At 40.1% G+C, this 27,153-nt stretch overlaps 4 protein-coding genes across 5 annotated transcripts; all 4 read left to right on the top strand.

Annotated features, from left to right (window-relative positions):
* Window positions 1-3,590: 3,590 nt before the first annotated feature.
* LOC104422357 (UDP-glycosyltransferase 87A1) lies at window positions 3,591-5,503 on the top strand. The gene is made up of 2 exons (XM_010034666.3): window positions 3,591-4,303; window positions 4,421-5,503. The coding sequence occupies exons 1-2, from the start codon at window positions 3,805-3,807 to the stop codon at window positions 5,311-5,313; spliced, it is 1,392 nt and encodes a 463-aa protein (XP_010032968.2). The 5' UTR covers window positions 3,591-3,804; the 3' UTR covers window positions 5,314-5,503.
* A 5,606-nt stretch (window positions 5,504-11,109) lies between these two features.
* On the top strand, window positions 11,110-15,628 carry LOC104422358 (UDP-glycosyltransferase 87A1). Of its 2 annotated transcripts, XM_039303110.1 has the most exons (3): window positions 11,110-11,734; window positions 11,909-12,765; window positions 14,871-15,628. In XM_039303110.1, the coding sequence occupies exons 1-3, from the start codon at window positions 11,254-11,256 to the stop codon at window positions 15,021-15,023; spliced, it is 1,491 nt and encodes a 496-aa protein (XP_039159044.1). In that variant the 5' UTR covers window positions 11,110-11,253; the 3' UTR covers window positions 15,024-15,628. The 2 variants fall into 2 exon arrangements, with proteins under 2 accessions (XP_039159044.1, XP_018719703.2); XM_018864158.2 differs by lacking the exon at window positions 14,871-15,628 and having other exon boundaries at window positions 11,113-11,734; window positions 11,909-13,121.
* A 1,240-nt stretch (window positions 15,629-16,868) lies between these two features.
* LOC108955491 (UDP-glycosyltransferase 87A1) lies at window positions 16,869-18,851 on the top strand. The gene is made up of 2 exons (XM_018863406.2): window positions 16,869-17,559; window positions 17,823-18,851. The coding sequence occupies exons 1-2, from the start codon at window positions 17,079-17,081 to the stop codon at window positions 18,689-18,691; spliced, it is 1,350 nt and encodes a 449-aa protein (XP_018718951.2). The 5' UTR covers window positions 16,869-17,078; the 3' UTR covers window positions 18,692-18,851.
* Window positions 18,852-19,456: 605 nt separating this feature from the next.
* Window positions 19,457-21,736, top strand: LOC104422355 (UDP-glycosyltransferase 87A1). Its single transcript, XM_010034664.3, has 2 exons — window positions 19,457-20,199; window positions 20,708-21,736. Exons 1-2 carry the CDS (start codon window positions 19,761-19,763, stop codon window positions 21,526-21,528), a joined length of 1,260 nt encoding a protein of 419 aa, XP_010032966.2. The 5' UTR covers window positions 19,457-19,760; the 3' UTR covers window positions 21,529-21,736.
* Window positions 21,737-27,153: the final 5,417 nt, after the last annotated feature.

Genomic DNA, 27,153 nt, shown 5'->3' with positions numbered 1-27,153 from the left:
ATCTAATTTAATTAATTTTTATATTATTATCTACATGTAGACACAAAACGACATTGTTTTTGTATTTTATCCGCCACGTTAGCGTGCAAAACGATGCCGTTTTGGACCAAACTCGCCGGAAAATTACCACATCAGCTATTTGGCTGGATTTTCACTAAAGTGGCACTTAAGTGTCCAATTTTACTTCGATATTGGCACTTAAGTACCATTTTAAAGTTATAAGACTTGTTCCTCCTCCGTGCTTATGGCACTCGTGTCCCAACCTCGATTTACCTCTATCCAATCTCAAGCATGACCTGAATTACTGGTAATGGCTCGACTCACAGCGCAAGGTGTTGTATGTGTTGCAGGGAAGCCTCCGCCCCGCATCAAAAGGCCAGATGGATGAAATCGTGCGGGCCTGACCATGAGCGCTGTGCCCGGGGGGGTGGGGGAAGGGATTGGTTGATTCCTTAATACCTTAGATGGAACTCATGCCGTCCTTGCTGGCTGATTCCTTAATACCTTAGTTGGAACTCATGCCGTCCTTGCTGACCTCCCCATGCTTATCATCCCAATTAACTGGGATGAAGTCTTGAACTACCAGCTGATTGTGGAGGATCGGTTGGTGAATTAAGAAGAAGGAAGGCGTCTAGTGATTTCTTCCCTCGTGAAGGAACTTCAAGGGACAACGTGAAATACCCTCCTGGAGGGCGGATCATCCGATTGAAGCATCGATGCTTTCGTGCGCACAGTGGTTTGCATTAATACAAGCTCGGAACACCCAAAAGCAAAAGCTCTCTCTAAATCGATTCGCACACGCCACCCTTCCAAGGGGGCTTTAGGTGAGGTTCAAATCCCACCTTTTCGGGGATGGAGGTAGGGACACGTAAGTTTCAAGAGTGGGTTTCGACTCAAATGCCCTGCAAAGAGCGGGACAAAAGCCGAGTGAGTGTAGAGTAGAATAGAAAGTAGGACCGACAAAAAAAAAAAATCAGCACCGCATTAAAACGTTTATAGCTGTCAATTAGTCAAATCTGCGGGAGCTTTGCACTTCATGTGAGAAGCTCTTCTTTGACTACACTATCCCTCGGCCCTACTGAGCACGTTATGCCGCATAATTGCATCTGGTGGAAGATAGGGGTGAACATCGGTTCAGGGTCAATCCTGGACCGACCCTAGACCGGCTCAACTCTGTTGGTCCAGGTCCGGTTTCCAAGGAGATTGAGTCGGTCATTGGTCCTAGAATTCTTGAACCAGCACTATGCGGGTTGGTTCTCAGTCCAGAGAGTTCCGGATCAATATATATATATATATATATATATATATATATATATATATATATTATTATTTATAATTTTTTATATAGAGAAAACCTTAAATAAATGGCGTCAACAACATTAAATAGTTCTTTTAGTGATGAGTTCAAGTAATTTTACATTGTTGTTTGATAACTTAGATTTTTAATGTCTTTTACGTCGTCAATAGTTATAATTTATGAAGGAGGAAAATGTTTTTATGAGGAGTTCTCACGGCGTCAAAAAAGCATAAACAGCCCCTTATCGGCATCCTCATCTAGTATTTGTTTGCTTTTGTCTTATTTGTCCTTTTAGTCTTCAATTTGCCAAAATCGAGAGAAACAACTTCTCTGCTTGCCACTCGACACTCGCCTCACTTGTTTTGGGCCACTCATATCGCTCATCGATCGATGCTCGCTTGGCTTGTTAGGCTACGCATGACAAAATTTCTGGGCGTAAATCAATTTCTTAATTTATATTCCCGGACAAGTTTTGAGCAAAGAATCCAGTTTGATAACGACTGAAATTTTCTATTTCTGAAATAAAAACTGCTTTGATAACAGAACAAAATTTCTATTTCTAGGAGTAGAATTTGATTAGATACCAACATAGGAAATCCTCAAATATAAAATAATAATCGAAATAATACTAAAACAACATGGGAAATCCTCAAATATAAAATAATAGTCGAAATAATACTAATACATTACAAAAGTTGAAAATACAATTTCATGGAATTTCTAGCATATTATGTAAGTGTTTTCTTAAGCATATTTATTTGGTTTCCTCCTTGGTCAATGTATCATTTGTAAACTCATCCTGCGGTTCGTACAAATGCTGGGGCACGCGAAACATGAAATATGGGTGCCATCAATGGCGCCTATACAAGATTGTCATTTTATCAAAAACTAGTATTGTACAAGATTATCAACAAAATAAAATTAATGGTGTAAATGAATATATGAGAATTCTACCTTAAAGTAATGTTTATGGTTAGGAACCAATCAGGGGAAGGTTAGTTTATTTTGATTCTCGAATTGAATCAGTCCAATTACTCATTCCTAATTTCTTTATTATTGTTCAATGAACCTTTAATGGCTCTTGCATAGTAAAGAGAGAGATTCTCTTGAATCTCTTGCCTTCGAATTAAAATTCAAGATTGTATAACAATCTAATTATTTTGATTTTGCAATAATTTTGAATCTGTAAAAATAAGGTTAAATTTCTAGGCACGTTTTTATTCATCTATTACGTAAGAACTTTTTCTTCAATTGGCCATGCACGTGCCTTTTCTAGGAGGAAAGTGCCCTATTGTTTTTAAGTAAGCATTTAAGAACTTTGGTCGTTTTTGAAAATTGGGGACCCATTCAATCGTGTCTTTTCATCCTAAAGAAGTTATAAAAAAAAAAAATGAAAAAATGCAAAAAAAAAAAAACACAAGCAAAATAAGGAAAAGAAAATTAGCAATAATTTGTGAGTTGTGGTTATGAGTGAATTAAGTTAGCAAGAAAGCGCAAGGTTCTTTTATATGATTTGATTTCAGTTTCTAATTTCTATTTCAAAAGCTGAGAAATTAAAATTTTTAGCTTCTAATTTCTTCAATTTCTTTATTTCTACGGAATAAAATGTTTCCGAAATAAATCAAATTGCGTTACCAAACGGATTTCTATTCCAAACATATTCGGAACAGAGAAACGAAAAATCAAGAAACAAGAAATTTTGTCATGCGTGCCCTTACTACCCGATCAACATTCGATGATTATTTTGTTTGACCCTCACTCCACTTAACTCTCATCATTTGCCTTTCTTAGCTTACCTCGTTCATCATCAACTCATTGGGTTGGTATGGTCTTTTGGTTGCCCTTTCAAGGAGTACAAAAAATGAAATAAAAAATTATTGGTTGGTCCTGGATTAACTTTGAAACCAGACCGAACCCATTGGGTTAGTCCGGTCCTCAATCGCCTTTTTAAGGAATACAAAATATGAAATAATATATTATTATTAGTTGATTTCGAGTTGACCCTAGAACTCGATCGAACCTAATGGGTTCGGTTTGATTTTAAGTCCCAAGCTTAATAGAGTCGGTCCTCGGTCCCAAAAATTGAGGACCGAACACTATACGGGTTAGTCATAGGGTTACGGGTGAATCGGCCAACCGAGACCATGTTCACCCCTAGTGGAAGACATTGTCACAAATACAGGGTCGTCCCTATGCCGAAGTGCCACTGAGAAATGAGAGTGGAACATTGAATGATGGCGCATTCCACCCATTTAGCCTCGTTTGATAATGTGATGGCGCAATTCTGGTGCCTATTGAACTTTTGATCCTTTCTTATTTGGCCTTTTTCGTTTTGGTTACAAGACCTAAATATAAAAGAAGAGAGAACACTCATGAATTTGCTATCACCAGTCAGTCTAAATCCTGCTCCTATCCGCTAACACTGATTAACCTGGTCCCAATTGCATCCATCTCCTCTTTTCTTCTCTTTCCTTTTTTTACTAGGAGTTCCTTGAGCCGTTGAGTCAATGGATCTCTCACGGTCACAGGCCGGGGCGGCGAGGATGGCACATGTGATGGCAATTCCATATCCGGGAAGAGGCCATATAAACCCCATGATGAACTTCTGCAAGCTCCTCGTGTCCAACACGACCGATGTTCTCGTAACCTTTGTGGTGACGGAAGAGTGGCTGGGGTTCATCGGGTCCGAGCCGAAGCCTGATGCGGTCCAGTTTGCCTCCATACCCAATGTCATACCGTCCGAGCGAGCCCGTGCGGAGAACTTCCCCATGTTCATAGAAGCGGTGATGACGAAGATGGAGGCTCCTGTAGAGCAACTTCTCGACCGGCTCGAGCTGCCAGTGACCACGATCTTGGCCGACACGTACCTTTTCTGGGCAGTCCGGATCGGGAACAAGAGGAAGATCCAGGTGGGATCGTTCTGGACCATGTCGGTCTCGGTGTTCTCGGTGTTCCATCACTTTGACCTCCTTGCTCAGAACAACCATTTCCCCGTTGATCTGGCAGGTGCGGTTTAATCGGAGAAGATGCCTTTTTTTTTTTTTTTTTTTTTTTTTTCCCATTTAGTACTTTCTGATTTTGTGAATTGATTGATGGATATTGTTGATGTGTTTTGCACAACAGAACGAGGAGATGAGCTCGTAGACTACATACCAGGACTTCCACCGACGCGTTTGGTCGATCTTCCGACGTTCTTTGAAGGCAAAGGCCGAGCGACGTTGAACAGAGCACTGGAATGCTTCTCCTGGATGCCGAAAGCTCAATATATAATCTTCACCACCTTTTACAAGCTCGAAGCCCGTGCTGTCGATGCTCTCAAAGCTGAACTTCCGCTCCCTATTTACACCGTCGGACCTTTAATACCTTACATGGAACTCAAAGCTAAATCCTCACTGTCGGCGTCTCGAAATGACCGTCCTGATTACGTTCGGTGGCTAGACTCTCAACTGGAAGCCTCCGTCCTGTACATCTCTCTGGGGAGTTTCCTATCGGTCTCGAGCGACCAAATGGAGGAGCTCACAGCGGGAGTGCGCAGCAGCGGAGTTCGGTTCCTGTGGGTGAGCCGAGACAGCGATTCTTGGGTCAAAGACGGTTTCTGCGGCGACAGGGGTCGAGTGGTGCCCTGGTGTGATCAGTTGAAGGTGCTGAACCACTCTGCAGTCGGAGGGTTCTGGACGCACTGCGGGTTGAACTCCACTCTGGAAGCTGTCTTCGCGGGCGTCCCGATGCTTGCCTTCCCGATCTTTTGGGATCAAATCCCCAACTGTAAGCAGGTGGAGCAGGACTGGAAGATTGGTTGGAGGGTGAAGAAGTCAAGGGACGAATTGGTGCCGAGACAAGCCATTGCTGAGATTGTCCAGAGGTTCATGGACTTGGACAGTGAGGATGGGAAGGCAATCAGGAAGATGGCAAGCGAGCTTCAACAGGCTTGTGGCCAAGCAATCCTGAATGGCGGGTCGTCTCACTCTGACATCAATGCTTTCATCGGCGACATCTCGAAGAAAATAATGTGCTAATGCAAGATTCCGCGGACTCTCGAGTACGATTTGGGATCTCTCCATTGATCCGAATGCTTGGCCGCAAAAAGGCTCGAGGAAAGTGCAAATTCCAACTCATGATAGAAGCGTGCCGATTGTGGCTCTCGACCAGTATTCGTGCTATTAATGTTTCTTTGATCATCCTGAATTGAATTCTATCTTCACAGTATTCTTTCGAGCATAAAACGAAAAAGACAATATTAGGGGAAAATCAAACATGTCAGTCATACCTATTATGTAAGTAGACCCTTAAAATGAATCATAAGCCCATTTTTTAGTTTATATTGATGTTAAATGGGTTATCTAGTTGGGTAAATGGGTCATAAATGAGTTTATAATTTAATTAGAACCAATTCATTTCGACTATGTCTTCAATGTCTCTCGCCTTCATTAGATCTCGTGCTTACTTACACATTCAATTGACCCTTTGGGTAGAACCTAGTGTAGGCTGTTAGGTGGTAGCCAAGGGGTGTTTCTACTGATGAGGACTGATACCGCATGCCCTACCCGCCCCTCGTTGGTTGTGTAAGTTTTTCTTTCCCACAACCAAGGAATACCAACAATATCACCCCAAAGAAAAACTGAACGTTGGCAACTTCTCATTCCAATATCATCCCTACACTAGGTTCTCCCTCTATCTTTAGTTTCTCTCGTCTTCATTGGATCTTGTACTTACTCTATGACTTTTTGTAGATTGCATTAAATATGTAAGTGTGAACGATATGGGTCGGGTCGGGTGAAAATAAGTCCAAACGGATAAAAATTGATCTATGTGGACCGTACCATTTATGATCCGATTCAAACTCGATTCGATCCACCTGTTTGGTAGGTCATTGTAAGGAACAACATGTGACTAGAGGTGTCAAAATGGGTCATAGATTCATTTTTGGACTTATATTTTATTTATATGAGTTGTATATGAGTCATAGGCTTTTAAAAACCAACTAAAAATGGGTAAAAAAAGTGCGTCTGATTTAAATAGGTCAGAACTTGTGACCCATTTTCGACCCATTTAAATATTAAGTGGGTTAGAATCTTAGAACCCATTTATAAATTTCCAACCCAAGCCCCACACAATCTTTCCCTCTTTAACTTTATAAAAAACATTCTTTTATAAAAAATTGAAATTATAATTATTTTTCATATTTTAATTTTCTTTTCTTTTTCTTTTTACTTTTTCTTTCTTTGAAATCCTTCTTTAGCCGGTGGCCAACGACAAGCCAAGTGAGGCTCGAGCTCGTCGACATGCGAGCTTGTGTTCGCCAACAACTGGCGAGGCTCGAGCCTCACCGGCAAGACTCAAGCTCGCCGACATCGGGTGGGCCTCGGCCTTGCCGGATCGGCGAGATCCCGCCCTCGCCGACGTCTAGCGAGGCTCGATCTCACCGATTTGGCAAGGTTGAGGCCTCGCAAACAACCGGCAAGGCTCGAGCCTCGCCGAATCTAGCGAGACTCGAGCTCGCTAGCGTTGGGCGGGGCCTCAACCTCGCCAAATTGGTGAGATCGAGCCTCACCAAATCTAGCGAGACTTAAGCTCGCCGATGTCGGGCGAACTCGAGTCTCACTAGATCCGGTGAGGCCGAGCTTGCTTGACGACCGGCAAGGCTCCATCTCGCCGATCTAGCGAGGCTGAGGCCCCGCTAGCGTTGAGTGAGGCTTGAGCGGCGAGCTCGAGCTGGCTTGTGGCCAATTGCCAGTCGTCATCATGGCCAACAACCGACTGAAAAAGAAGAAAAAGAAAAAGAAAAATTATAATTTAAAAAATAAAAAATATTTTTAAATTAAAAATAATAAAAAATTCTATTTAAAAAATATTTTAGAAAGAATTATAAAAATTTCCCATTAAATTTGTATTGCTTAAAAGTGTTTTAGCAATCCTTTTTTTTTAATTATAAAAATATCATAAAAATGAGCTTTTATAGGTTTAGTTAAAGATTTTTAATGTTACATTTTAGTTACTTAATAATATATTCACTTCAAACAAGAGAAGCATGTGCATGGTGTAATTCTTTATAAATATTTCAATTTATAGTTTTTTTAAATTTATTTTATTTTATTTACTATTTTTAATTTAATTTGAAGTTTTAATTCAATTAGTATCGCGACCAATTTTTTTTTCAGTTTCAACCACTCAGGTTTGGCTAATGGATTGTTAAGCCTAGACTTAACTCCTCGGGCCTCTCCAAAGCCCATACCAATTCGCGACTTAGGTTCAAGTTCTTAACATGCAAATGATATTTCAATTAGGAGTCGTCACTAATCTATTTTTGGTGGGTCGATTAGAAACCCAAGTAAAATAATGGGAGAATTACTTTACTCCTACGAACTGGAGATTAAGGATACGGGGACTTGATTACATTAGATTTCTCTAATGCCCTTTTGGTACCATTCTTTTTATTTTCAAAAATGTTTGGCAATTGAATTGATTTTAAACTATCTCCCTAACATGTGAGGTGATCATACAGTGTGCAAACCACCAATTTAACACCCAGAAAGCAATTAAATAATGTAGAATTTACCTAAAAGCAACGAAAGCAAGCATTCGCGGTGTTAAATTAAAATCCACATCAACAACCCTAGATATGGTTTCTAATTAACAAGCAATTACTCAATTTTTGTTTTCACTTTATTTAATGAGAATCATGCGATGCATGCTAATAATCTAATATGACATGGCAACATGACCTAAACTATATGACATGAAGAAATGCAATAATTAAATGCGATCTAAATGATTTAATTCTAATGACATGCAATGCGATGCAATGACATACAAAATTATTTAACCTAAAATGACATGCGGCATACAATTTAGTATGCGAGCTATATGTCACGCGACATTTATTAAATGACATAATCTAATGACGGGCAATTTCTAATTAGAAATGAACCTAACAATAATCACTAAAAATGACGTGCATTTCATGGACTTAATTCTATATAACGTGCACATGATTTTTTTCTATTCTAAAAAATGCAATCTATTCCTGGAAATTGCAACTAATTTATCCTAAGACAAATTTTATGAAATTCGAAATTTAAAAATGCAAAAGTGATCTAGCTAGATTAAGATTCTATCTAATTTGAACTAGGGATTAAGTCATATTAAATCCTAATTTAAACTAAGACATTATCTAAATCTAAGATGCAATTTATCTAAAAAGATGATTTAAATTTGAAATGAAACATGCAATTCTAATCTAAAATGCACAATGATTTTCTTGTGTTTTTCTTTAAGAAATTCGAAATTAAAACTTCACATAATTAAACATGCAATTCAAATAAAAAAAAAACTAACAACCTAAATGAATCACTTTCTTTTTTTGGATTTTTATTTTTTAAATTCGGAATAAAATCCCTATTCTAGATATGCAAGATAACAAGAAATATTTCAAAACAAACTGAATCCTAATTCAAATATTTTTAGATTTTTAGGGTTTTTTCAAAACAATGCAATTACCAACTAAACATTAAATCTAAACTAATCAAGGCATCCAATCAAATAAAGAATTACAATGATCGAAAAATAACCTCGTAATCTCACAAGTCAAATTAACGATTACTATAATCCCGAATGTCACGACAAAAAGATCAAAATAACTAAAAATATGATCCGAATTTTATGGATCAAATTAATTCGGATCAAATTAATAGTTATATTGATTCAATCATTAATATGCTATCGACAAAACCCCAAGAATTAATACAATTAAAAAATGACCCGATATCTTACGGGTCAAATTAATAATTACAATAATCTTAGGAATACCCCTATGGATAATGCCTGTAATATCCATAACCTAAAAGTCACCTCACAATATTCAAACTCAAACAATAATAATAAAACTAACTAAAAGTAAAGTAAAATAATATAAAATAAGAAAAATAAAAATAAAAGAAAAATGGGCAACCTAAGGAAAATTGGGGGCAGCAAATTCGTCGGCGCCGGGCAGGGGTTGCCGTCGATCGGAGCTCCGGCGAAAGGCAGCAACGGATGGAGTGGCTTGGCAGGGGCGGCTCAGCGTCTACACGAAAGAGGGCTCGGTGCAGTGTCACGGGCGATGGAGATTTCCTGAACAGAGGTGTCGGAGTCGGGACTTCTGGCGTCCGGTGCTGCTGGTGCGGGCACAGAGACGTGGAGGTTGCCGGATCGCGGGTGGAGGCAGGCTCAGATCTGCCGGTGTCAGACGCCCGAGCGGTGAGATCGGCACAGCAGCGGTCGTCGAGCAGGGGCTGGCTGGTTGCAGAGGGGCAGGCGAGGGGCGATGAGATCAAACGGAAGCGGCGTCGCTGCTGGGCTTCAGGGACGGATGGCCGAAGGATACGCGCAGGCCGGCACGGGGACTCGCAAACTGCTGGCGGAGGCGGTTCCGGCATCGGCTGGTGCAAGGCGGTGGCTTCGTCAGGGGCGGCTCGGGCGGCAGCAAGCAGTCGGAATCGTGGGTCAGCCGGCGGTAGGGATGGCTCGGACCGGGAGCAGCGAGGCTTCGAGTGGCGCGGGCTTCGTGTGGCGAGGGAGGCTCGCGGTTGCTGCGAATCGCGAGGGAACGAACGGTGGCTGCGGAGGTGCGGCGGACAAGTCGAACAGAGATGCGATGGCTCAGCAGGCGGGTCGCGGTGGTGGCTGCACGAAGGAGACGATGAACAGTGCTCTTCTTTTCCTTTTTTCTCCTTTTTCTTCTGCTGCCCACGCTTCTCTCTCACGTCACGCTCACCTCTCCCTCTGTTCTGCTTTTGCTTTTTGCTTCTTCAGCAAAAGTCAAAACTTTTTCTCTTTCCTTCCCCCAAACCCTAATGAAACCGAAGCTCTTCCCCTTTTGTGTGCTTGATTTTCGTTTTCTCCACTGGAAGAGAATTTTTCTTTTTTACTTTTTTGAACGAAGAGAAAACAACCCTAAACCTCTCGCATGCACGACCTTTTATAGGAAAGGAATTGCATTTTCAAATTCTTCCTCGAATCAATCTTCACAAATCTTTTTTCATAAAATTCATCCCATATTGATAAGGATTCGAGATCAAGATAAAATTTTTCTAAATCCAAATCTTTTAAAGACAAATCGCAATATTTTTTACCCATCTCGCTGTATCTAAAAAATTTCATCTCCCGATTGAAATTTCAAAATTAATTTTCCTACGAGATAATTTTCGATCATTAAAAATATGGGCTTGGGCCGACTTGCTGCTTTCTTCAGAACTGTCAGCCATGGTCAATTTAAAACTCAAAAACACCAATTTGACTCATCCGCCACCGGTCCAGTAAATAAAATGCAAAATATGCAAACTAAATGTAGCTATGCAATTAATATTTTTTTTTTCGATAAAAATTAACCCCTAATTTTTTTATGCAATAAATGACTAAATAGATCGCCAAAATTTAGGTGTCAGCAATTATATAGTAGATGTGGATTTTCTTAGAATATTAATAGGTTTTAGTAATACGAGTTGGGTCGAGTATGGGTTGGATATGAATCGAGTTGAGTATGGATCACTAAATTTACACTATATGAATATGGATCAAAATGGGTTAAATGATCAAATATGGGTTGACCCAAACCTGATCCAACCCACTCATTTGATGGGTCTACATGTGATTCATTCGGTGAAGTTTATTAAACACCATGGTCGACCACCTCAATGAGCGCACCAGAAATGCAAATTTTGGGGACCCACGTTGAATTATTGCTGCCTTTCGTGTCCGCCACCTCAAGCCGAAGAGTCATACACACCACAAAAGTCGTGTTCGGCTCCATATCTTTGTTTTGCATCGATACGTCAAATTCATTTGGTAAGGCGTGACGCCATCACTTCACTTTATCAAATCGTTTCCCCATGATTCTCGGCATTCGCCCTGAATTTGATCGCTTCCGTCTCTCGCTCGGCTCCTTGCCATAGCCGCTGCCCACGGGCCTAGTCGCTCAAATGGACCGCCAAGCATCGACCTGCCACATGGTGGCGATGCCGTATCCCGGACGCGGCCACATCAATCCTATGATGAACCTGTGCAAGATCCTGGCCTCCCGAGCCCCGCACGTCACCGTCACCCTTGTCCTCACCGAGGAGTGGCTCGGCCTCGTAGGCTCCGACTCGAAGCTGAGCAACGTATCCTTCGCCACCATCCCGAACGTGCTCCCGTCTGAGAGGGTCCGTGCTCAGCACTTCTCGGAGTTCGTGGAGGCCGTCTCCACGAAGATGGAAGCTCCGTTCAAGGAGGTGCTCGATCGGCTCTGCCCTCCGCCGACCCTCATTGTGGCCGACACGTTCCTGACCTGGGCGGTCCACGTTGGGAACCAGAGGAACATTCCGGTGGCCTCATTTTGGACAACTGCGGCCTCAAATTTCTCCTTCTTATACCAATTACAACTTCATGAGCAGAATGGCCATTTACCACAGAATTTGTCAGGTCAGCCATCGTGCTTTAAAACTAGTCAGATTTCTGAGCCTTGCCTATAATGCGATAAATCTTCTGCACAAAAAATCGTAAATCAATTAGCTGTTGTTATTGCTGTTTCGATGCACAATTCGATCCAATTTCACATTATTTACTAAGTAATTACCTTTTTTGTCACAAAAAAAGGGGACGAAAAGGAGGATTCTGCTCCTGAGATTCCTCAAACACGTTCGCCGTTGTTGGTCGATGGAAGTGTTATGCAGAAAGTCCGCCTAATGTTGAATTGGGTCCCTCGAGCGCAGTACCTGTTGCTTTCTTCTGTGTACGAGTTCGAATCTCAGACAGTCCACGCCCTGAAGCCGAGCCTGTCGTTTCCTATCTATACCATTGGTCCATCCATCCCGTACTTTGAGCTCGAAGGCAATCCTCGCTCAAACAGCGACTCGAATTACATACTAAATTGGCTGGACCGCCAGCCAGGCAGCTCTGTTTTATACCTGTCCCTAGGCAGCTTCCTTTCGGTCTCAAGCTCCAAAATGGATGAGATCGCGGTGGGGTTGCGCGACAGTAATGTTCGGTTCTTGTGGGTGGCGCTTCATGAGGCTTCTAGACTGAAGGAACTGTTGCCTGACGGCGACATGGGGATCGTGGTGCCGTGGTGCGACCAGTTGAGGGCATTGACGCATCCATCGGTCGGGGGGTTCTGGACCCACTGCGGCTGGAACTCAATCCAGGAGGGTGTCTATGCAGGGCTTCCATTCCTGGCGTACCCAATAGCCATGGACCAAGGTCTCAATTGCAAGCTTGTGGTGGACGATTGGAAGGTTGGGTGGAGGGTGGGCGAGGGTGAGGGCGACATCGCGGGGCTAGTGCGCAAGTTCATGGATTCAGGTGACGACGAGAGCAGAGAACTGAGGAGGAGGGTCGAAGGCCTTCGAGAGTTATGCCGCCATGCGATTGGACCGGATGGGTCGTCTGGGACTAATATCGGGCCTTCATTAGCGACATTTCGCGCGATGCTGCAAAAATTCATGACATTAGTGGTTAGTACATCAATAGTTCAATCTCTTGTTGAACATTGCCTGTTATTGTTCGCTGGCAATTTTGTGAGGGTTAAAGCTTACTGTACGAGCATCACACCCTTAAATTTTGCTTCCCTCATGATTTTGGCGATAGAATGTTTTTGTCCGGTCTATCAATTCCAACCTCCGTGAAGTTTTAAACTTGACAGCGAGAAATAATTTCTTAATGTTGTTTGTAACTTATTAAATAGAGCAAATTCTATTTGGTTAATAATACAAAAGTTTCTAGATAAGAATGTACCTGTTGGTCTATTAGTACGTAATTTGTATATTTTATGTACATCAAAGCAAGTTTCAAATGCCAATCATTTTTAACATACGACGGTAAGGTTGTGCATAATAATCATTCCATTTCTCTAAATTATGTTTTATTTTTTTTTTTCGAAAATAAGTTTGAAATAAAAATCCATTTGGCAATAAATTTCATTTTTCTATTTTTGAAATAAAATTTTAGTTTAAAAATAGGTTTGAAACATAAATGAAAACTAAAAATTGTTTATTTCCCTATTTCTAGAATAAAAATGAGAAATAAATAAAATTCTTATCACTCACCCTCGTTATTAGCCAACTACCCACCCACTGCTTAGTGGCCATCTGAGAGAGAGAAATTTTGTGTCATTGTGAAATGAATGTATATTTCGAGAACACAAATTTTATATTATTATCAAATACGTATTTTTGTTGAAATTTTCTTTTAAAGAATATAAATAGGAAAATCAAATTTTGAAATAAAATAGTTACCTTTTGCGCTTTAAGTTTTCTATTGATTTAAGTAAGAAAAACAATTCTCGTGTTCTGTGGGTTAAAAATCATAATATCATTTTCCGTACCATTAAATTCGTGAAAGTGTTGGTCAAAAAGTCGGTTGGCAACTTGCTTGGTCCGTCACACACGTTAACATTTTCCTTTATCGCAAGCGATTCTTAGCATATGATAGAAAGTAAATTCTCTCTTAATTAACAAAATGAAATACGATCGAGGTAGACAGAATAAGGAAGAGAAAATTGAACACAGGGATTTAAAAAAAAAAAAAAAGTACCACAACTATTTGATTTTTTTTTTTAAATTACCAATTGTTCTTAAAATTTACCAACATCTTTTTTAACATATTAACGATGTGTTAAAGTTATTAGTTTTTCTAAAAATTATAAATTCTAAACCGATAATTTATCAATTAATTTAATAATTTACCAACTCCATATTATTTTTTTTTTCAATCGGTTCTACAAACATATTACAGTAACTACAAAATAAAATTCTAAACCGAATTTAAAATTTAATAATTTACCAACATATTATTGAATCGGCTACAAACATATTATAGTAACCAAATAAGAATTGAAAGTTTCTGTATAGGAGTTAGTACCACAAGTAATTCATATTTATATAAAACTTGGTAACTTAAACTTGGCAAACAAATATGAAATAGTTGAAGTTTTGGTAATGATGAAAAGAGCTGATGATTTCTTATAGCGGTAACTTTAACCTGTCGATGAACTCTTAAAGAAGTATTGGAAAAGTTATTGCAACAATTGGTGCTTTTGAAACAATGAAATAAACATTAGTAAGAAGACTAAAGTAAGAACAAATAATTTCATATGACTATTAGTTACTTTCTAAGTTTATTTTGGAAGATTTATAATGCTTTGGAAAATATTTTGGAAGATTGTTGGTAAATTATTGGAATGGTTAGCAATTGAAAACAACCAAATAAATGTTGATAACTGACTGAAATAAGAGATAATAGTTTGAGAAAAGAGTTAGTAACTTAAGCTCCGCAAGATAAATATTCGAAATCAATGAAATGGTCATTATATTTCCAAAGTGGCGATAATTTCATATAAAAGTTGGTCACTTTACCGTGTTGGAAAATTATGCAAGTACAGGTCATTAACTTATAGGAACAATAAGTGCCTTTGAAGCAAGCTAAATAAAATTGCTACCTGGACTAAAAGAGAATTGGTAATTTCATATAAAATTTAGTGATTTTAACACATTGGTAAGTTCTGTGAATCTATGTTGGTAACTCCTCCCTATTGGCATCTCAAAATCCTTCTGGTGGCCAGACTCTCAACCGGAAGACTCCGTCCTGTTTATTTTTCTGGCGAGTTTCCTATCGGTCTCGAGTGACCCGGTGGGAGTGCGCAAGGGGGGAGTACGTTCTTGCGGGCGAGTGGGGACACCGGTGCTTGGGTCAAAGAAGGCGTTTGCAGCAATAGGGGTCTGGTGGTGCCCGGTCTGATCAGTCGAAGGTGCAGAACCACTCTTCGGTTGGAGGGTTCTAGATGCATCACGGGTGCTGAACCCCTCTTCAGTTGAATGCTCGTCTTCCCATTCTTATTGGATCAAGATCCCAATGGTAAGCAGGTCAGCGGAAGTGTAAGATTTGTTGGGGAGTGAAAAAGACGATACAAGAATTAGTGTTGAGACAAGCCATTGCTGAGACTGTCCATAGGATCATCATGGACTTGGACAGTTAGGACGGGAAGGAAATCAGGAAGAGGGCGAGCAAATTGCAATGAGCTTTTGTCCGAGTGGTCCTGATAGGCGGGTCGTGTTACTCCGATGTCTCAAGGAAAATAGCGTGCTAATGCAACAAGCTGGGGACCTTTCGAGAACCCACGATTCAGGATCTCTCGATTGATCCAAATTCTCGGCTGCAAAAGGCGGGGGGAAAGTGCAATTCCGACGCATGATCAAGGATTGCTGGTAGCGGTTTTCAGGAGAGATTCCCACCGAGCATGGTATAAAAGAAGTGCATCATGGTATAAAAGAAAAGCGCTACAAGAGTTCAATACTAGACTCGTCTATGATTACAAATATTTAGGGCATGTTTCTGTTTGTTAAAAAAGAAATTTTCTTTATGTTTCTCGGAACAAAAATTTCTTTTTTTTTTTGTTTCAGGGAAAAAAAAAGAACATAAATATGTTTGGTAAAAATTTTATTCCCCGGGAACAAAAAATCTATTTTTTTGTTCTTTGAGAATAAATTTGAAACAAAAACAAAAAAAATAGAAAAAAAGTAACTTTTTGTTCTTGAGAATAATTTCTAGAAACAATTTTTATCTATCCTCTTTTTTTTTTTATTTTCTTTTCTTTTTCTTTTTTTTGTCGGCCGACTATTGACCTCATTTCATGGAGCCCTTAGAGAGACAGCCATGGTGAGGTTCGCCTTGCTAGATCCGGCGAGGCCGAGCCTCGTTGGTGGTTGGGCAAGCTCAGCCTTGCCAAATCTAGCTCGCCCAACCTCGGCGAGGTCGAGCCTCGCCGATGGCGAGGCTCGCCGAGGCTCACTTGGCCACCGAGGCCATCGGCGAGACTCGGCCTTTGCCCCAATTTTGGCGAGAGCAAGCTTTGCCGATGGTCGGCGAGGCTCCAGCAGCTCGTCGGACCTCGCCCAGCCGATCGTTGGCTACTAGCATCCCACAAAGAGGAAGAATGAGAGAAAAGAAAAAATAAAAAAATATTAAAAATTAAAATTAACAACAAAATTATATAATTTTATTAAATACATTTTTTTCGAGAATATAAATTTTGTATAGTTATTAAATGCGTTTTTATACTAAAAATTATTTTTGAGAATAAAAAAAAAAAATTATTTTTATTAAAAAATTATTCCAAAATAAAAATATTATTAAACGCGTCGTCAACGATTTTCAACCCCATGACTCAACCACCACGAAGGTGCTTCAAAACCACAAGCAAACAACACTTGGAATTTTGGCGAACTCGTTGAATTTTTGGTGGCTGTCACCATCATGAGTTGGAGTAGCTAAAACACGCGGCAAGATAAATTTCTTGAGAAAATATGGAGAGGGATAGAGGAACGTCGTTTGAGCCAGAAAATTTGAGCTTCTCTTTCCTTCGTTTGAGAAAGATTTTTTGCACTAAATGCGCTGCAGAGAAAAGACAGCGTGTAGGCTAGGAGGAGAGAGGGCGTCGGCAGGCTAGGAAGAGGGGAGAGAGGGAAGAAAGCAGAAGACAGCAAATGGACCCACCCCTTCACATGGCATCTCGTGGTCGGGGACCACGCTCATGTGGAGCTCTGGATCACTTTTAATATTTTCTCAAATTTTGGTAAGGCATGACTTTCATTAGACCACGAACCTTATCTCTTACCACGAACCTTATCTTTTACCCATCAGTGCTCGGAATTTGTGCTGTAATCAAACGATCCCGTCTCTTCACTCGGCCACTTGCCGATTTGATCCGCCGAGGCTCGTCGGAACTAACGACCACGCACTCACCGTCACCTCCCGCTGCCTAGTCGATCGGATGGACCGCCAAGCACCGACCTGCCATGTGGTGGCGATGCCTTTCCCCGCACTAGGGCACATCAACCCTCTGATGAACCTGTGCAAAATCCTAGCCTCCCGAGCCCCGCACGTCACCGTCACATTCGTCCTGACCGAGGAATGGCTAGGCTTCATCGGCTCTGACCATAAACCGAGCAACATATCCTTCGCCACCATCCCCAACGTGATCCCATCTGAGCGGGTCCGGACTCAGCCCTCCTCTGAGTTCACCGAGGCCGTCTACACGAAGATGGAAGCCCCGTTTGAGAAGGTGCTCGACCAGCTCCGCCCCCCGCCGACCCTTCTGGTGGCCGACATGGTCCTGAACTGGCCAGTCCACGTCGGGAACCGGAGGAACATTCCGATGGCCTCGTTTTGGCCTACTGCGGCCTCAAACTTCTCCTTCTTGTACCACTTCCAACTTCTTGAGCAGCATGGCCATTTACCACAGAACTTGTCAGGTCAGCCGCCGTTCTAAATCTACTTCAGAATCAAAACTTGTCAAACTTCCGAACCTTGCCTATCAGGCACTACCTAAATTTTGTGACTCTGGAAAAGATGTACCTTCGACCAAAGAAATTGAAGTCTGCACCCATACTATTTCTGCATACCAAATCGCAAATCAAGTTCCTGTGTTTCTTGCTGTTTTGATGCACAAAAATTTCAGCATCCGATATCCATTTTCAGATTATCTAATGAGTAACCACCGTCTTTTCTGTCACAGAAAAGGGGAATGACATGGTGGATTACATTCCTGGGATTCCTCCGACACGTTTGACGGACTTGGTTGGTGGAAGGAGCGAACGTATGATGCAGAAAATGCGCTCGATAGTCGACTTGGTCCATCGAACACAGTACCTGTTGCTTTCTTCTGTGTACGAGATCGAATCTCAGACCGTCGAAGCTCTGAAATCGAGCCTGTCGCTTCCTATCTACACTGTCGGTCCATCCATCCCGTACTTTACGCTGCAAGAAAATCCAAGCTCGAACAGCGACTCGGACTACATAACGAAGTGGCTGGACCGCCAGCTGGGTAGCTCGGTTTTGTTCGTGTCCCTAGGCAGCCTCGTTTCAGTCTCGAGTTCCAAAATGGACGAGATTGCAGCAGGGTTGCGCGACAGTAATGAAAGGTTCTTGTGGGTGGCGCGAGATGAGGCATCCAGGCTGAAGGAGCTGTTGCCCGGAGGCGACTCTGGGATCGTGGTGCCGTGGTGCGACCAGTTGAGGGTACTGACGCATCCCTCGGTCGGGGGGTTCTGGACTCACTGTGGATGGAACTCGATCCAAGAGGGCATCTACGCGGGGCTTCCTTTCCTGACGTACCCAGTAGCCATGGACCAAGATTACAATTGCAAGATCATTGTGGACGATTGGAAGGTTGGGTGGAGGGTCGGCAAACACGACATCGCTGGGCTAGTACGCAAGTTCATGGATCTAGGCGACAGCGAGAGCATGGAAGTGAGGAGGAGGGCCAAACACCTTCAGGAGTTGTGCCACCATGCGATCGGACCGGACGGATCGTCCGAGACTAATATCTGCACCTTCATTGGGGACATTTTGAGCACTACAGTGAACATTCAAGACATTAATTAGTACTTCAATCTCTCGTAAAGTTTACTTCATGAGTATCGCGCCCTTTAATTTTGCTTCTCTCATGATTTTGGCGATAGAATGGGATTGTCCTGTCATGAATTACAGTCTCCCCGATGTAAAATAATGACAAGGAAATTTGATTTCTGGATATTGTTCGTAACATTTTGAATAGAGTAAATTATATATGGTAAAAAAGTTGGGAATTTCCCATTCAATTGCTTAACTCGATATATAGATGAACCGTGCATATAAATAATTATAAGTTATAGAAATAGCTGATAACTTTGGACAATTGATCACTGCTGGTACTTACGCGAGATTGCTGGTAACTAATGAAACATTAATGGCTGAATAACTGTTGATACTCCCCAGATTATTAGTAACTTATAAACTTGTTGTATTTTAAATAAAGTAATCGATCAGAGTTTAAATTACCAACAGAATTCAAAATTTATTGCGTCTAATCTTACTCTATCTTGAAATGGACCTAGTCAAAGCGACCGTATTGTGATAGTCATTGAGAATTCACAATTATTTTACAAATGGAAATTGATACTCCAAATCAAAATCTTGAATTATGAATGTTAAAAGCCCAATGATCAAACTCGCGCGTTACTTTGATATGAAAAAAATAAAAAAAATAGAAAGAAAAGACAATATAAGAGCACTACGGAACCAGAGCTTGATTTTTGCCTCAAAAAGTATTTACACTTTCAATTGAGATGGGATGATTCTTTAAATCAAAGAATGATCAATAATATCTAAGTATATTGTCTCTTAGTTAGACTGCTAAATCCAAGAGAAATTGCTATGATATAATCTCTCGCTCCTCCTTAACAACGAAACGACAACCGCGTGGCGGAGGAGAAGGGTGCTCGCTAGCTCCATTATTTTAACCTCCCCCTCTCGCCCATCGACGAGTCAATCCTACCTAACTCTACAACCTCAATTGAACTCCAAGAAAAATCCACCGGTTGGACGGCTGCCACAACTTGAAGAAAATGGAACTCCGTTGCCATCAACCTTGACTGTGGCCGCTGCCGGTGCCGGCAGCCTCCACATAGTGGCGATGCCGTACCCGGGACGAGGCCACATCAACCCCATGATGAACCTGTGCAAGATTCTGTCCTCCAGAGTCCCGGACATCATCTTCACCTTCGTTGTCACCGAAGAGTGGCTTGGCTTCATCGGTTCTGAGCCTAAGCCTACCAACCTATCCTTTGCCACCATCCCTAACGTGCTCCCCTCAGAACTGGTCCGAGCTCAGCAATACTCCGAATTCACCGACGCAGTTTTCGCCAAGATGGGAGGACCGTTCGAGGAGCTGCTGGATCGGCTCCGGCCCACACCGACCGTCATCATGGCCGACACTTTCCTGAGCTGGGCCCTCCGTGCGGGGAACCGGAGGAATATTCCAGTGGCATCGTTCTGGTCAGCAGGGGGGTCGAGTTTCTCTTTCTTCCATCACTTCCATCAACGACACGGTCACTCCCCGGTTGATTTGCCTGGTAAGCTCAGTCTCCGCTTTGTCTTACCATCGTTGCATCAATGAGTTCTGAAACTGCAATCACAGTGTCTCTGGTAATACAATGGTTGTTCGGCCTAAAAACACACAACACTGTCGACTCTCCTGTTTCCCCACCGTGATTAGCATAATCTATTAGGCAAAAATCTAAACAATGAGACTATAGTTCCTCAAACTTATCAATTGGCCATTCAGATCAGAGAATGAATGATCAGTAGCTTCTACAGGATCGAAAATTTTTCCAGATTGAAGTTCTAGTGTATCAATGGGCAAGATGACCCACCTTTAAAGATGGCAAGCTTGAAGTGCTTTCAGTTCAGTTCATTTGAACTGGAATTTCCGCATAGAGGCGACTGCTTATGCAGAAACAGAGGGTGCCGGTTTTGTCTAAAAATCAGTTTATTGAAGAAACCAGTAAAAGCGGCCTTTGCTATATGTGCAAAAGATCGCGTCTGATTGATGTCCTCTTCTTTGTCTTTGCTTTGTCACAGAAAAGGGGGACGAGAGGATCGATTACATTCCTGGATCAGACTTAACCAGTTCTAGAGTCCTCCAACAATTGGTCGATGCATTTAGCATCGTCCCTGAGGCCAAGTATCTCTTGCTCTCGACCGTGTATGAGGTGGAATATCTGGCTGTCGATGCCCTTAAAGCCAGCTTTTCTTGCCCAGTCTACACCATTGGTCCGGCCATTGATTTCTCTCGACTTACAGATGACTCTTGTTTGAATGATGCCGATTACTTAAAGTGGTTGGACTGTCAGCCGAGCGAGTCCGTCCTATATATCTCTCTCGGAAGCTTTCTCTGTGTCTCCAGCTCCAAGATGGAAGAGATCGCAGGGTGTTTGCGCGACAGCGGCATTCGTTTCATGTGGGTGGCGCGTGAGGAAGCCTCAAGGTTGAGAGAGCTGTGCGGCGATAGGGGAATAGTCGTGCCATGGTGCAACCAGCTGAGGGTGCTGTCACATTCGTCGGTTGGCGGGTTTTGGACGCACTGCGGATGGAATTCCATTTGGGAAGCTATTTTTGCGGGAGTTCCTCTGCTCGCGTATCCCATAGCTATGGATCAAGGCAGTAATGCAACGCTAATTGTCAAGGACTGGAAGGTCGGATGGAGGGTGGGCACGGAGATCAGCGGGCTCGTGCGAAAGTTCATGGATTTGGAAGACGATGAAAGCCGAGAGATCAGGAGACAGGCTAAGCATCTTCAGGAGGTATGCCGGAGGGCGATCGGAAAAGATGGATCAACTGAGACTAACATCAATTCCTTCATCAGGGACATTTCCCATCGCAATAACAGTTCAGAAAGTTGAATGTACAAGTGATCGATGATGTTTCTGCATATTCCAATAATTGTTGGAAAATTATCAAAATAATTCGTAAATTTAGAAGTGGTTGCTAATGTCTTATGTAAGTTGCTAAGTTTAGCCTGTTAGTGAACTCCCAACAAACGTCGGTAAAGTTGGTACTGGACTCACATAATTTTTGGTTATTTTGATATAAAAGTTAGTAGTTTTACAAGTCGGTAAATTATGCAAAGTATTGTTAATAAAGTATTGGAATAGATGATAATCTATCAAATAAATTTTGGTCATAAATGTTGGAAATTGACTTAAATTAAAAGTCGGTAATTTTATAAAGAAAAAAAGTCTGTAACTTAAGCTCCACAAATAAAAATTGGCAAACTATCGGAAAAGTGAGTAATTTCCAACAGGGGTATTCACTCGAAGTGGGTATTGGACCACTCTGTTTGGGAATCTGATTTATAAGTTATAAAACCAAAACCCTAATTTCTTCTTATCCTAAATTCTAGGCTCAGCACTCTTTCATTATTTATCTTTCATCAAAACTCTTCGACAGTCTTTCCTCTTACCCTAAATTTTTATGAATATTACATATTCATCTTATATATTATTTTTTATATTATTATTTTTGCATATAGGGATTTCTATTGTTTATTTATTACTTTGAAATTACTTTGAAAAGTGAGTAATTTCTTCTTATCCTAAATTCTAGGCCCATATAATTTTACTGTAAAAAAAAGTAAATTGAAAAAAAGGAACAAAAAAATAAAATAGGTTCTTAGGTAGAACCTAGAGTCGTATTGGAAAAACATGATAGCTTCCAAGCAAATATGGTAGATTTCAAGGTCCAAAAACTGGGAATTGATTATAACAGGATAGGTTTCAGGTTTCAGAACCCACCCTAGAACCGATCACCCTAATTTTGAAGGTGTCAATATTATAATATTAACACTCACTTTAAACCAGTGGTGGACTCCACAAATAATTGATGGTAAATTGTTGAAACAGTTTGTGCTTTTTTTAACAATCTATTAATAGTTGATATGTGGAATCAAAAAAAGGTTCTTATCATGAATAATAACCTTCCATATAAGACGATTCAAATATTTTGGAACAAAGTAATTTTTATTTAATCTTTCAATTCTTAAATTTCTTGCATATACATAATGCCGATACGTGTGCACATTTTCTAGTTGTTACTTCATATAACAAATGAACTTCTCACTGCGCCTATCGTTGCCGTATCTCCAAATGGACATAGACAACGCCATCATATTGCGATACTCATTTATAATTCATCATGTTATTATACGATTGGATATTCCAAAGTAAGTTTTTCAATCATATACGACAAAATCCCACTAATGGTTGAACTCGTGCAGTGCTTTATCACAAAAATAATTTTTACGCTCCCCGTGACGAGGAAACGACAACCGCAAGTGGCGGAGGAAGAAGGGCGCACGCTAGCTTCATTGTTTTACCTCCCCGGCTCGCTGATCGATGAGTCAACGGACCAAGTTCGACAACCTCCACTGAACTCCAGGGAAAAATTCACTGGTCAGACGGCCTCGCCACTTCAAGAAAATGGAAGCTCTGTTGTCATCGACCTCTGCCGCCGGCAGCCACCACATTGTGGCGATGCCATATCCAGGACGAGGGCACATCAACCCCATGATGAACCTGTGCAAGATCCTGTCCACCAGAGTCCCGGACATTATCATCACCTTCGGCGTGACCGAGGAATGGCCCGACTTCATTCGGAGGCCAAGCCCGCCAACATATCCTCGGCTGCCATCCTGAACGTGCTCCCCTGGGAGCCGGTCTGGGCTCAGCACTATGACGAATTCATCGATGCTGCTTTGGCCAAGATGGTAGGTCCATTAGAGGTGCTGCTGGATCGGCTCCAGCCTGTGCCAACTGTCATCTGGGCCCTCCGTGTGGGGAACCGGAGGAATATTCCCATGGCATTGTTCTGTCCGGCAGCAACCTAGTATTTCTCTTTCTTCTATCACCTTCATCTCCTAGAACAACATGGCCACTTCCCAGATGATTTGTTTGGTAAGTGTTGGATAAAAACGTGCAACCCAAGATCTCCATAACCAAAACAAAAACATAGATGATTGAGTAAAAAAATGAACGCACATGTTTTGGAATCCATCGTTCTTGATGCGAAAGCAGAAAAGTAATTATCTACGCACAAGTTCTTATCCTCTATTGCCCTCCGCATCACTGACTCAATGGGACGGCCTCTCACCCTTAAGCGCTAGGTCAACGCTTTTTTTTTTGTGAGAATACTTATGAGAATTAGGGTTATATGAGAAATTGAGCACTATTAGTTTCCAACTAGGCCATCTTATTACGGACTATGCTCAACTCGGCCCACACTAGCTAACTCTATATTAGATTAATTAACAAACCTTCTATTTTACCTTAGACCAAATCTCATAAAACGGTAAATTACAATATCAATTAATGTAGTATACATTATGAAAACTCTTACATTCTCTCACTTGGACTATATTAATTGAAATTGTATTGTATGTGCGTACATTGATCTAGAGATAATTCTTAATAGTCAATCACATCTCATAAAGTCTCAAACATTGAATTATGACGGTAACTACATGTATACACACAAAGCCTTTTTATGGTCACAAGTGCTTTCAACTTTATTGATATGGATTTAATATGGTAATATGGCAAATGGATAACATCTCTCATAGAAAGATCCCATTTGTCAGTAACTATTCTTTTACCTTAAGCGTCACAAAAAACTTGTGCCACTAGAGAATGTCTTTATGGTTCTAATAAACCCACATATGTCTTGTCTTTACGGTTAACATTTCTTTATGTATAACAAGACATATGCACAAAGCTAATAACCAGATGCCTCTAGCCTTCACTCAAGGTTTATATAGTACCTTTAGACTTTTATCAATATGTATTCAACATAATAACAACACATTCAAAAATATTTTATTAAATGCAAAAATTGATACATATCAAATCGTTACTAAGTGTAATATACATAGATGTAAATTTTATTAGAGTAAAGCCAAAATAGCTCCCACTAAATAATAGCATCTCATGATACTCTTAAGTTCATATTAATGACATGTCATTCAAGGATAGAAGAGCGAAGTTTTTTAGTTAGTAGATCTACAGCCATATCATATGTGGAAATATGTTATATTATAATGTCACATTTTTGTTCTGTTTCTTTATGGTCAAAAATTTGATCGCCATATATTTAGACCCCTTAAGACCTTTGTTATTAATAATACTACAAATTTATTATCTTAATACAACCGTATGGGTCTATCCATAAAGTTAAAAACAGTCAACTCCTTAATGAGATTCCGGAGTCTAATAGCCCAAGTAACAGTCTAAAAGAATATTACAAACTATGCTTACATATTAGAAGATGATATAAAATTTTATTTACTGCACTTCCTGCTAACATAAATATGTATTCCGTTATTGATTTCATGTCATCCTAACAGCCAGCAAAATTTACATCTAAATACCCTACCAACTTCAAGACTTGAACATATATGTAAATCAACATATAGTCTTTTGTCCTCTTTTAAGTGTATACATTATACTTTTAGGTGCATTGATACAAGATACGCCATTTAACTAAATTTTCTCAATATTTAAATAAGAACAATGTAATTGATTCGATCTATCACCCTTAATGATATGAGCAATTCCTGGCTTGTAGTGATATATATTGAATATTTCCAAAATACGATTAGCAAATGTCCTCTGAAATAAATCCAATATATATGGTGAGAACAATCCTTACGAATCTCAATGCAAAGGACAAAAGATGCCTCAAGGTCACCATTTGTAAGCAAAATATTACGTACATAAAGTATGAGAAAAATAAATTTCCTTCTACTAACCTTGCAGTATATATTTACTGAATTACTTTGTTTCCAACCGAATGAAATGACAGCACTATAAAAATTTAATAATATTATTTGGAAACTTGCTTAATAAGATTTTTCAGTCTACACACAAGTTCATTTAATCATCTGCTGCAAAATCATCCGATTGCACTATATAGATTTTGTTATCAACGTGTCCATTTGAAAAGATAGTATCTATTTGGCGTGACTCCATATCAAGAAGAACTATTAATGTCATGTTTACTCTGAAAGAATCTTTAAAAGATACTAAATAATATATATGTTTCTACACTGTCCACCCCTCTTTCAGAGTGTAAACTTTGAATACTAGTTTGGCTTTAAACTTCACGATCTTTCTTTGAAATCCTTTTAGTTTTATATGCATATTTGCAACTAATGAACTTGTGATCTTTAGGCAAGTCAATAAGTTTTCAAACATTGTGATGTTTCATAGATTGTATATTGCATTTTATGGCATCTAATCCTGTACTTGATTCAGAATAAGAAACAACATTTATATAAGTCACTAAATCAACCATATAGTGGATATTGCAGTCATACTCTCACAAATAGACTATATAGTCTGATGGTATAACTAATCGTCTTTCCCTAACAAATTTCTTGATACAACCAATTCATTCTGTACTTGAGAGGTTTGAGAAATTTTATCATAAACTATATCAAGAATAGTACATTGAACCTCAATAAGTTTAGTCTATGGTATAGAAGATTCCACAATTGGCTGTATAAGTAAAGACAAAGACATAGTGATCTCCATCATACTATTTTCCTTAATAGTTTAAAAGCAACTATTATTTACAATTACGTCGAACTCTAGAAACTTTACAATTTGTAATTCCATAATTCTTGTTTTTTCATTAGGGTTATAAAATCGATAACCATTTGAACAATCTAGGTAAAAAAAAAATAATTCCGAGTGGATCTGAATTCTAATGCACTTAATCTTGAATTATATAAACCTCACTTCTGCATGACACTTCTAAATTTTAATATGATTCAAGTTAAAATTACGTCTAGTCGATAACTCAAAAGAAGTTTAGGAAACAACTTTAGTAAAAAACACATTTTTGTATGTGAAAATGTTGCTTTCCAAATATCAACTTGCAGAAGACCGGATAAATTAGTCTTACTCTTCATACTCATCACCATATTCATTATGGTGCAATTATGCCTCTCGACTCAGGATTTTCAGGCATAGTAAATTAAGTTATCACCCTAGAATTTACCAAGTATTTAACAAATGACCTTTTAAGCTATTCAGTATTGTCATACTTGTCAAAATACTCACCACCACAGTTAGGCCTGACAACCTTTAAGACTAATTCTAACTGTTTTATTCTTTATCTCGGTCATTTTACTTCCATAATATTCTATAGAAATCTTTAGATAACTGTTAAGAGTAGACAGGATATCAACATTATCACATTTTTTATTCTTTCTTTAGACATGTGTGAGATTATTCCTTAGACAAAAACTTTTGAAAACAACATTTTCAACTATATATGAGGCGTATATATCATTATGTTAAAAAGTCCTTGCAGATGTGTCCTTATTCGGTATTAGACAAGACATCATTTCAAGTCACTAAGGCTTCCATTATCTTTTAACAGTGCAGTCAGTTGATAAACTACTTTTCAAATGTTCCTAAATGAAAAGCTTCATAAATAACAAGCAAATCCAATTGCTGTTTTACCAAATA

The sequence above is a fragment of the Eucalyptus grandis genome, chromosome 10 (assembly GCF_016545825.1).
Source record: "Eucalyptus grandis isolate ANBG69807.140 chromosome 10, ASM1654582v1, whole genome shotgun sequence".
Classification (NCBI taxonomy): Eukaryota; Viridiplantae; Streptophyta; class Magnoliopsida; order Myrtales; family Myrtaceae; genus Eucalyptus; species Eucalyptus grandis.
Note: the sequence above shows the minus strand (reverse complement) of the source record. Positions and strands in the feature narration are given on the sequence as shown.

Excerpts from the sequence above, each read along its gene's own strand:
- LOC108955491 (XM_018863406.2), top strand. The coding sequence starts at position 17,079 with ATGGACCGCCAAGCACCGACCTGCCATGTGGTGGCGATGCCTTTCCCC. Across the intron at positions 17,560-17,822 it reads TTTACCACAGAACTTGTCAG|AAAAGGGGAATGACATGGTG; the intron begins GTCAGCCGCCGT and ends TTTCTGTCACAG.
- LOC104422355 (XM_010034664.3), top strand. The coding sequence starts at position 19,761 with ATGCCGTACCCGGGACGAGGCCACATCAACCCCATGATGAACCTGTGC. Across the intron at positions 20,200-20,707 it reads CTCCCCGGTTGATTTGCCTG|AAAAGGGGGACGAGAGGATC; the intron begins GTAAGCTCAGTC and ends GCTTTGTCACAG.
- LOC104422357 (XM_010034666.3), top strand. The coding sequence starts at position 3,805 with ATGGATCTCTCACGGTCACAGGCCGGGGCGGCGAGGATGGCACATGTG. Across the intron at positions 4,304-4,420 it reads TTTCCCCGTTGATCTGGCAG|AACGAGGAGATGAGCTCGTA; the intron begins GTGCGGTTTAAT and ends TTTGCACAACAG.
- LOC104422358 (XM_018864158.2), top strand. The coding sequence starts at position 11,254 with ATGGACCGCCAAGCATCGACCTGCCACATGGTGGCGATGCCGTATCCC. Across the intron at positions 11,735-11,908 it reads TTTACCACAGAATTTGTCAG|GGGACGAAAAGGAGGATTCT; the intron begins GTCAGCCATCGT and ends TCACAAAAAAAG.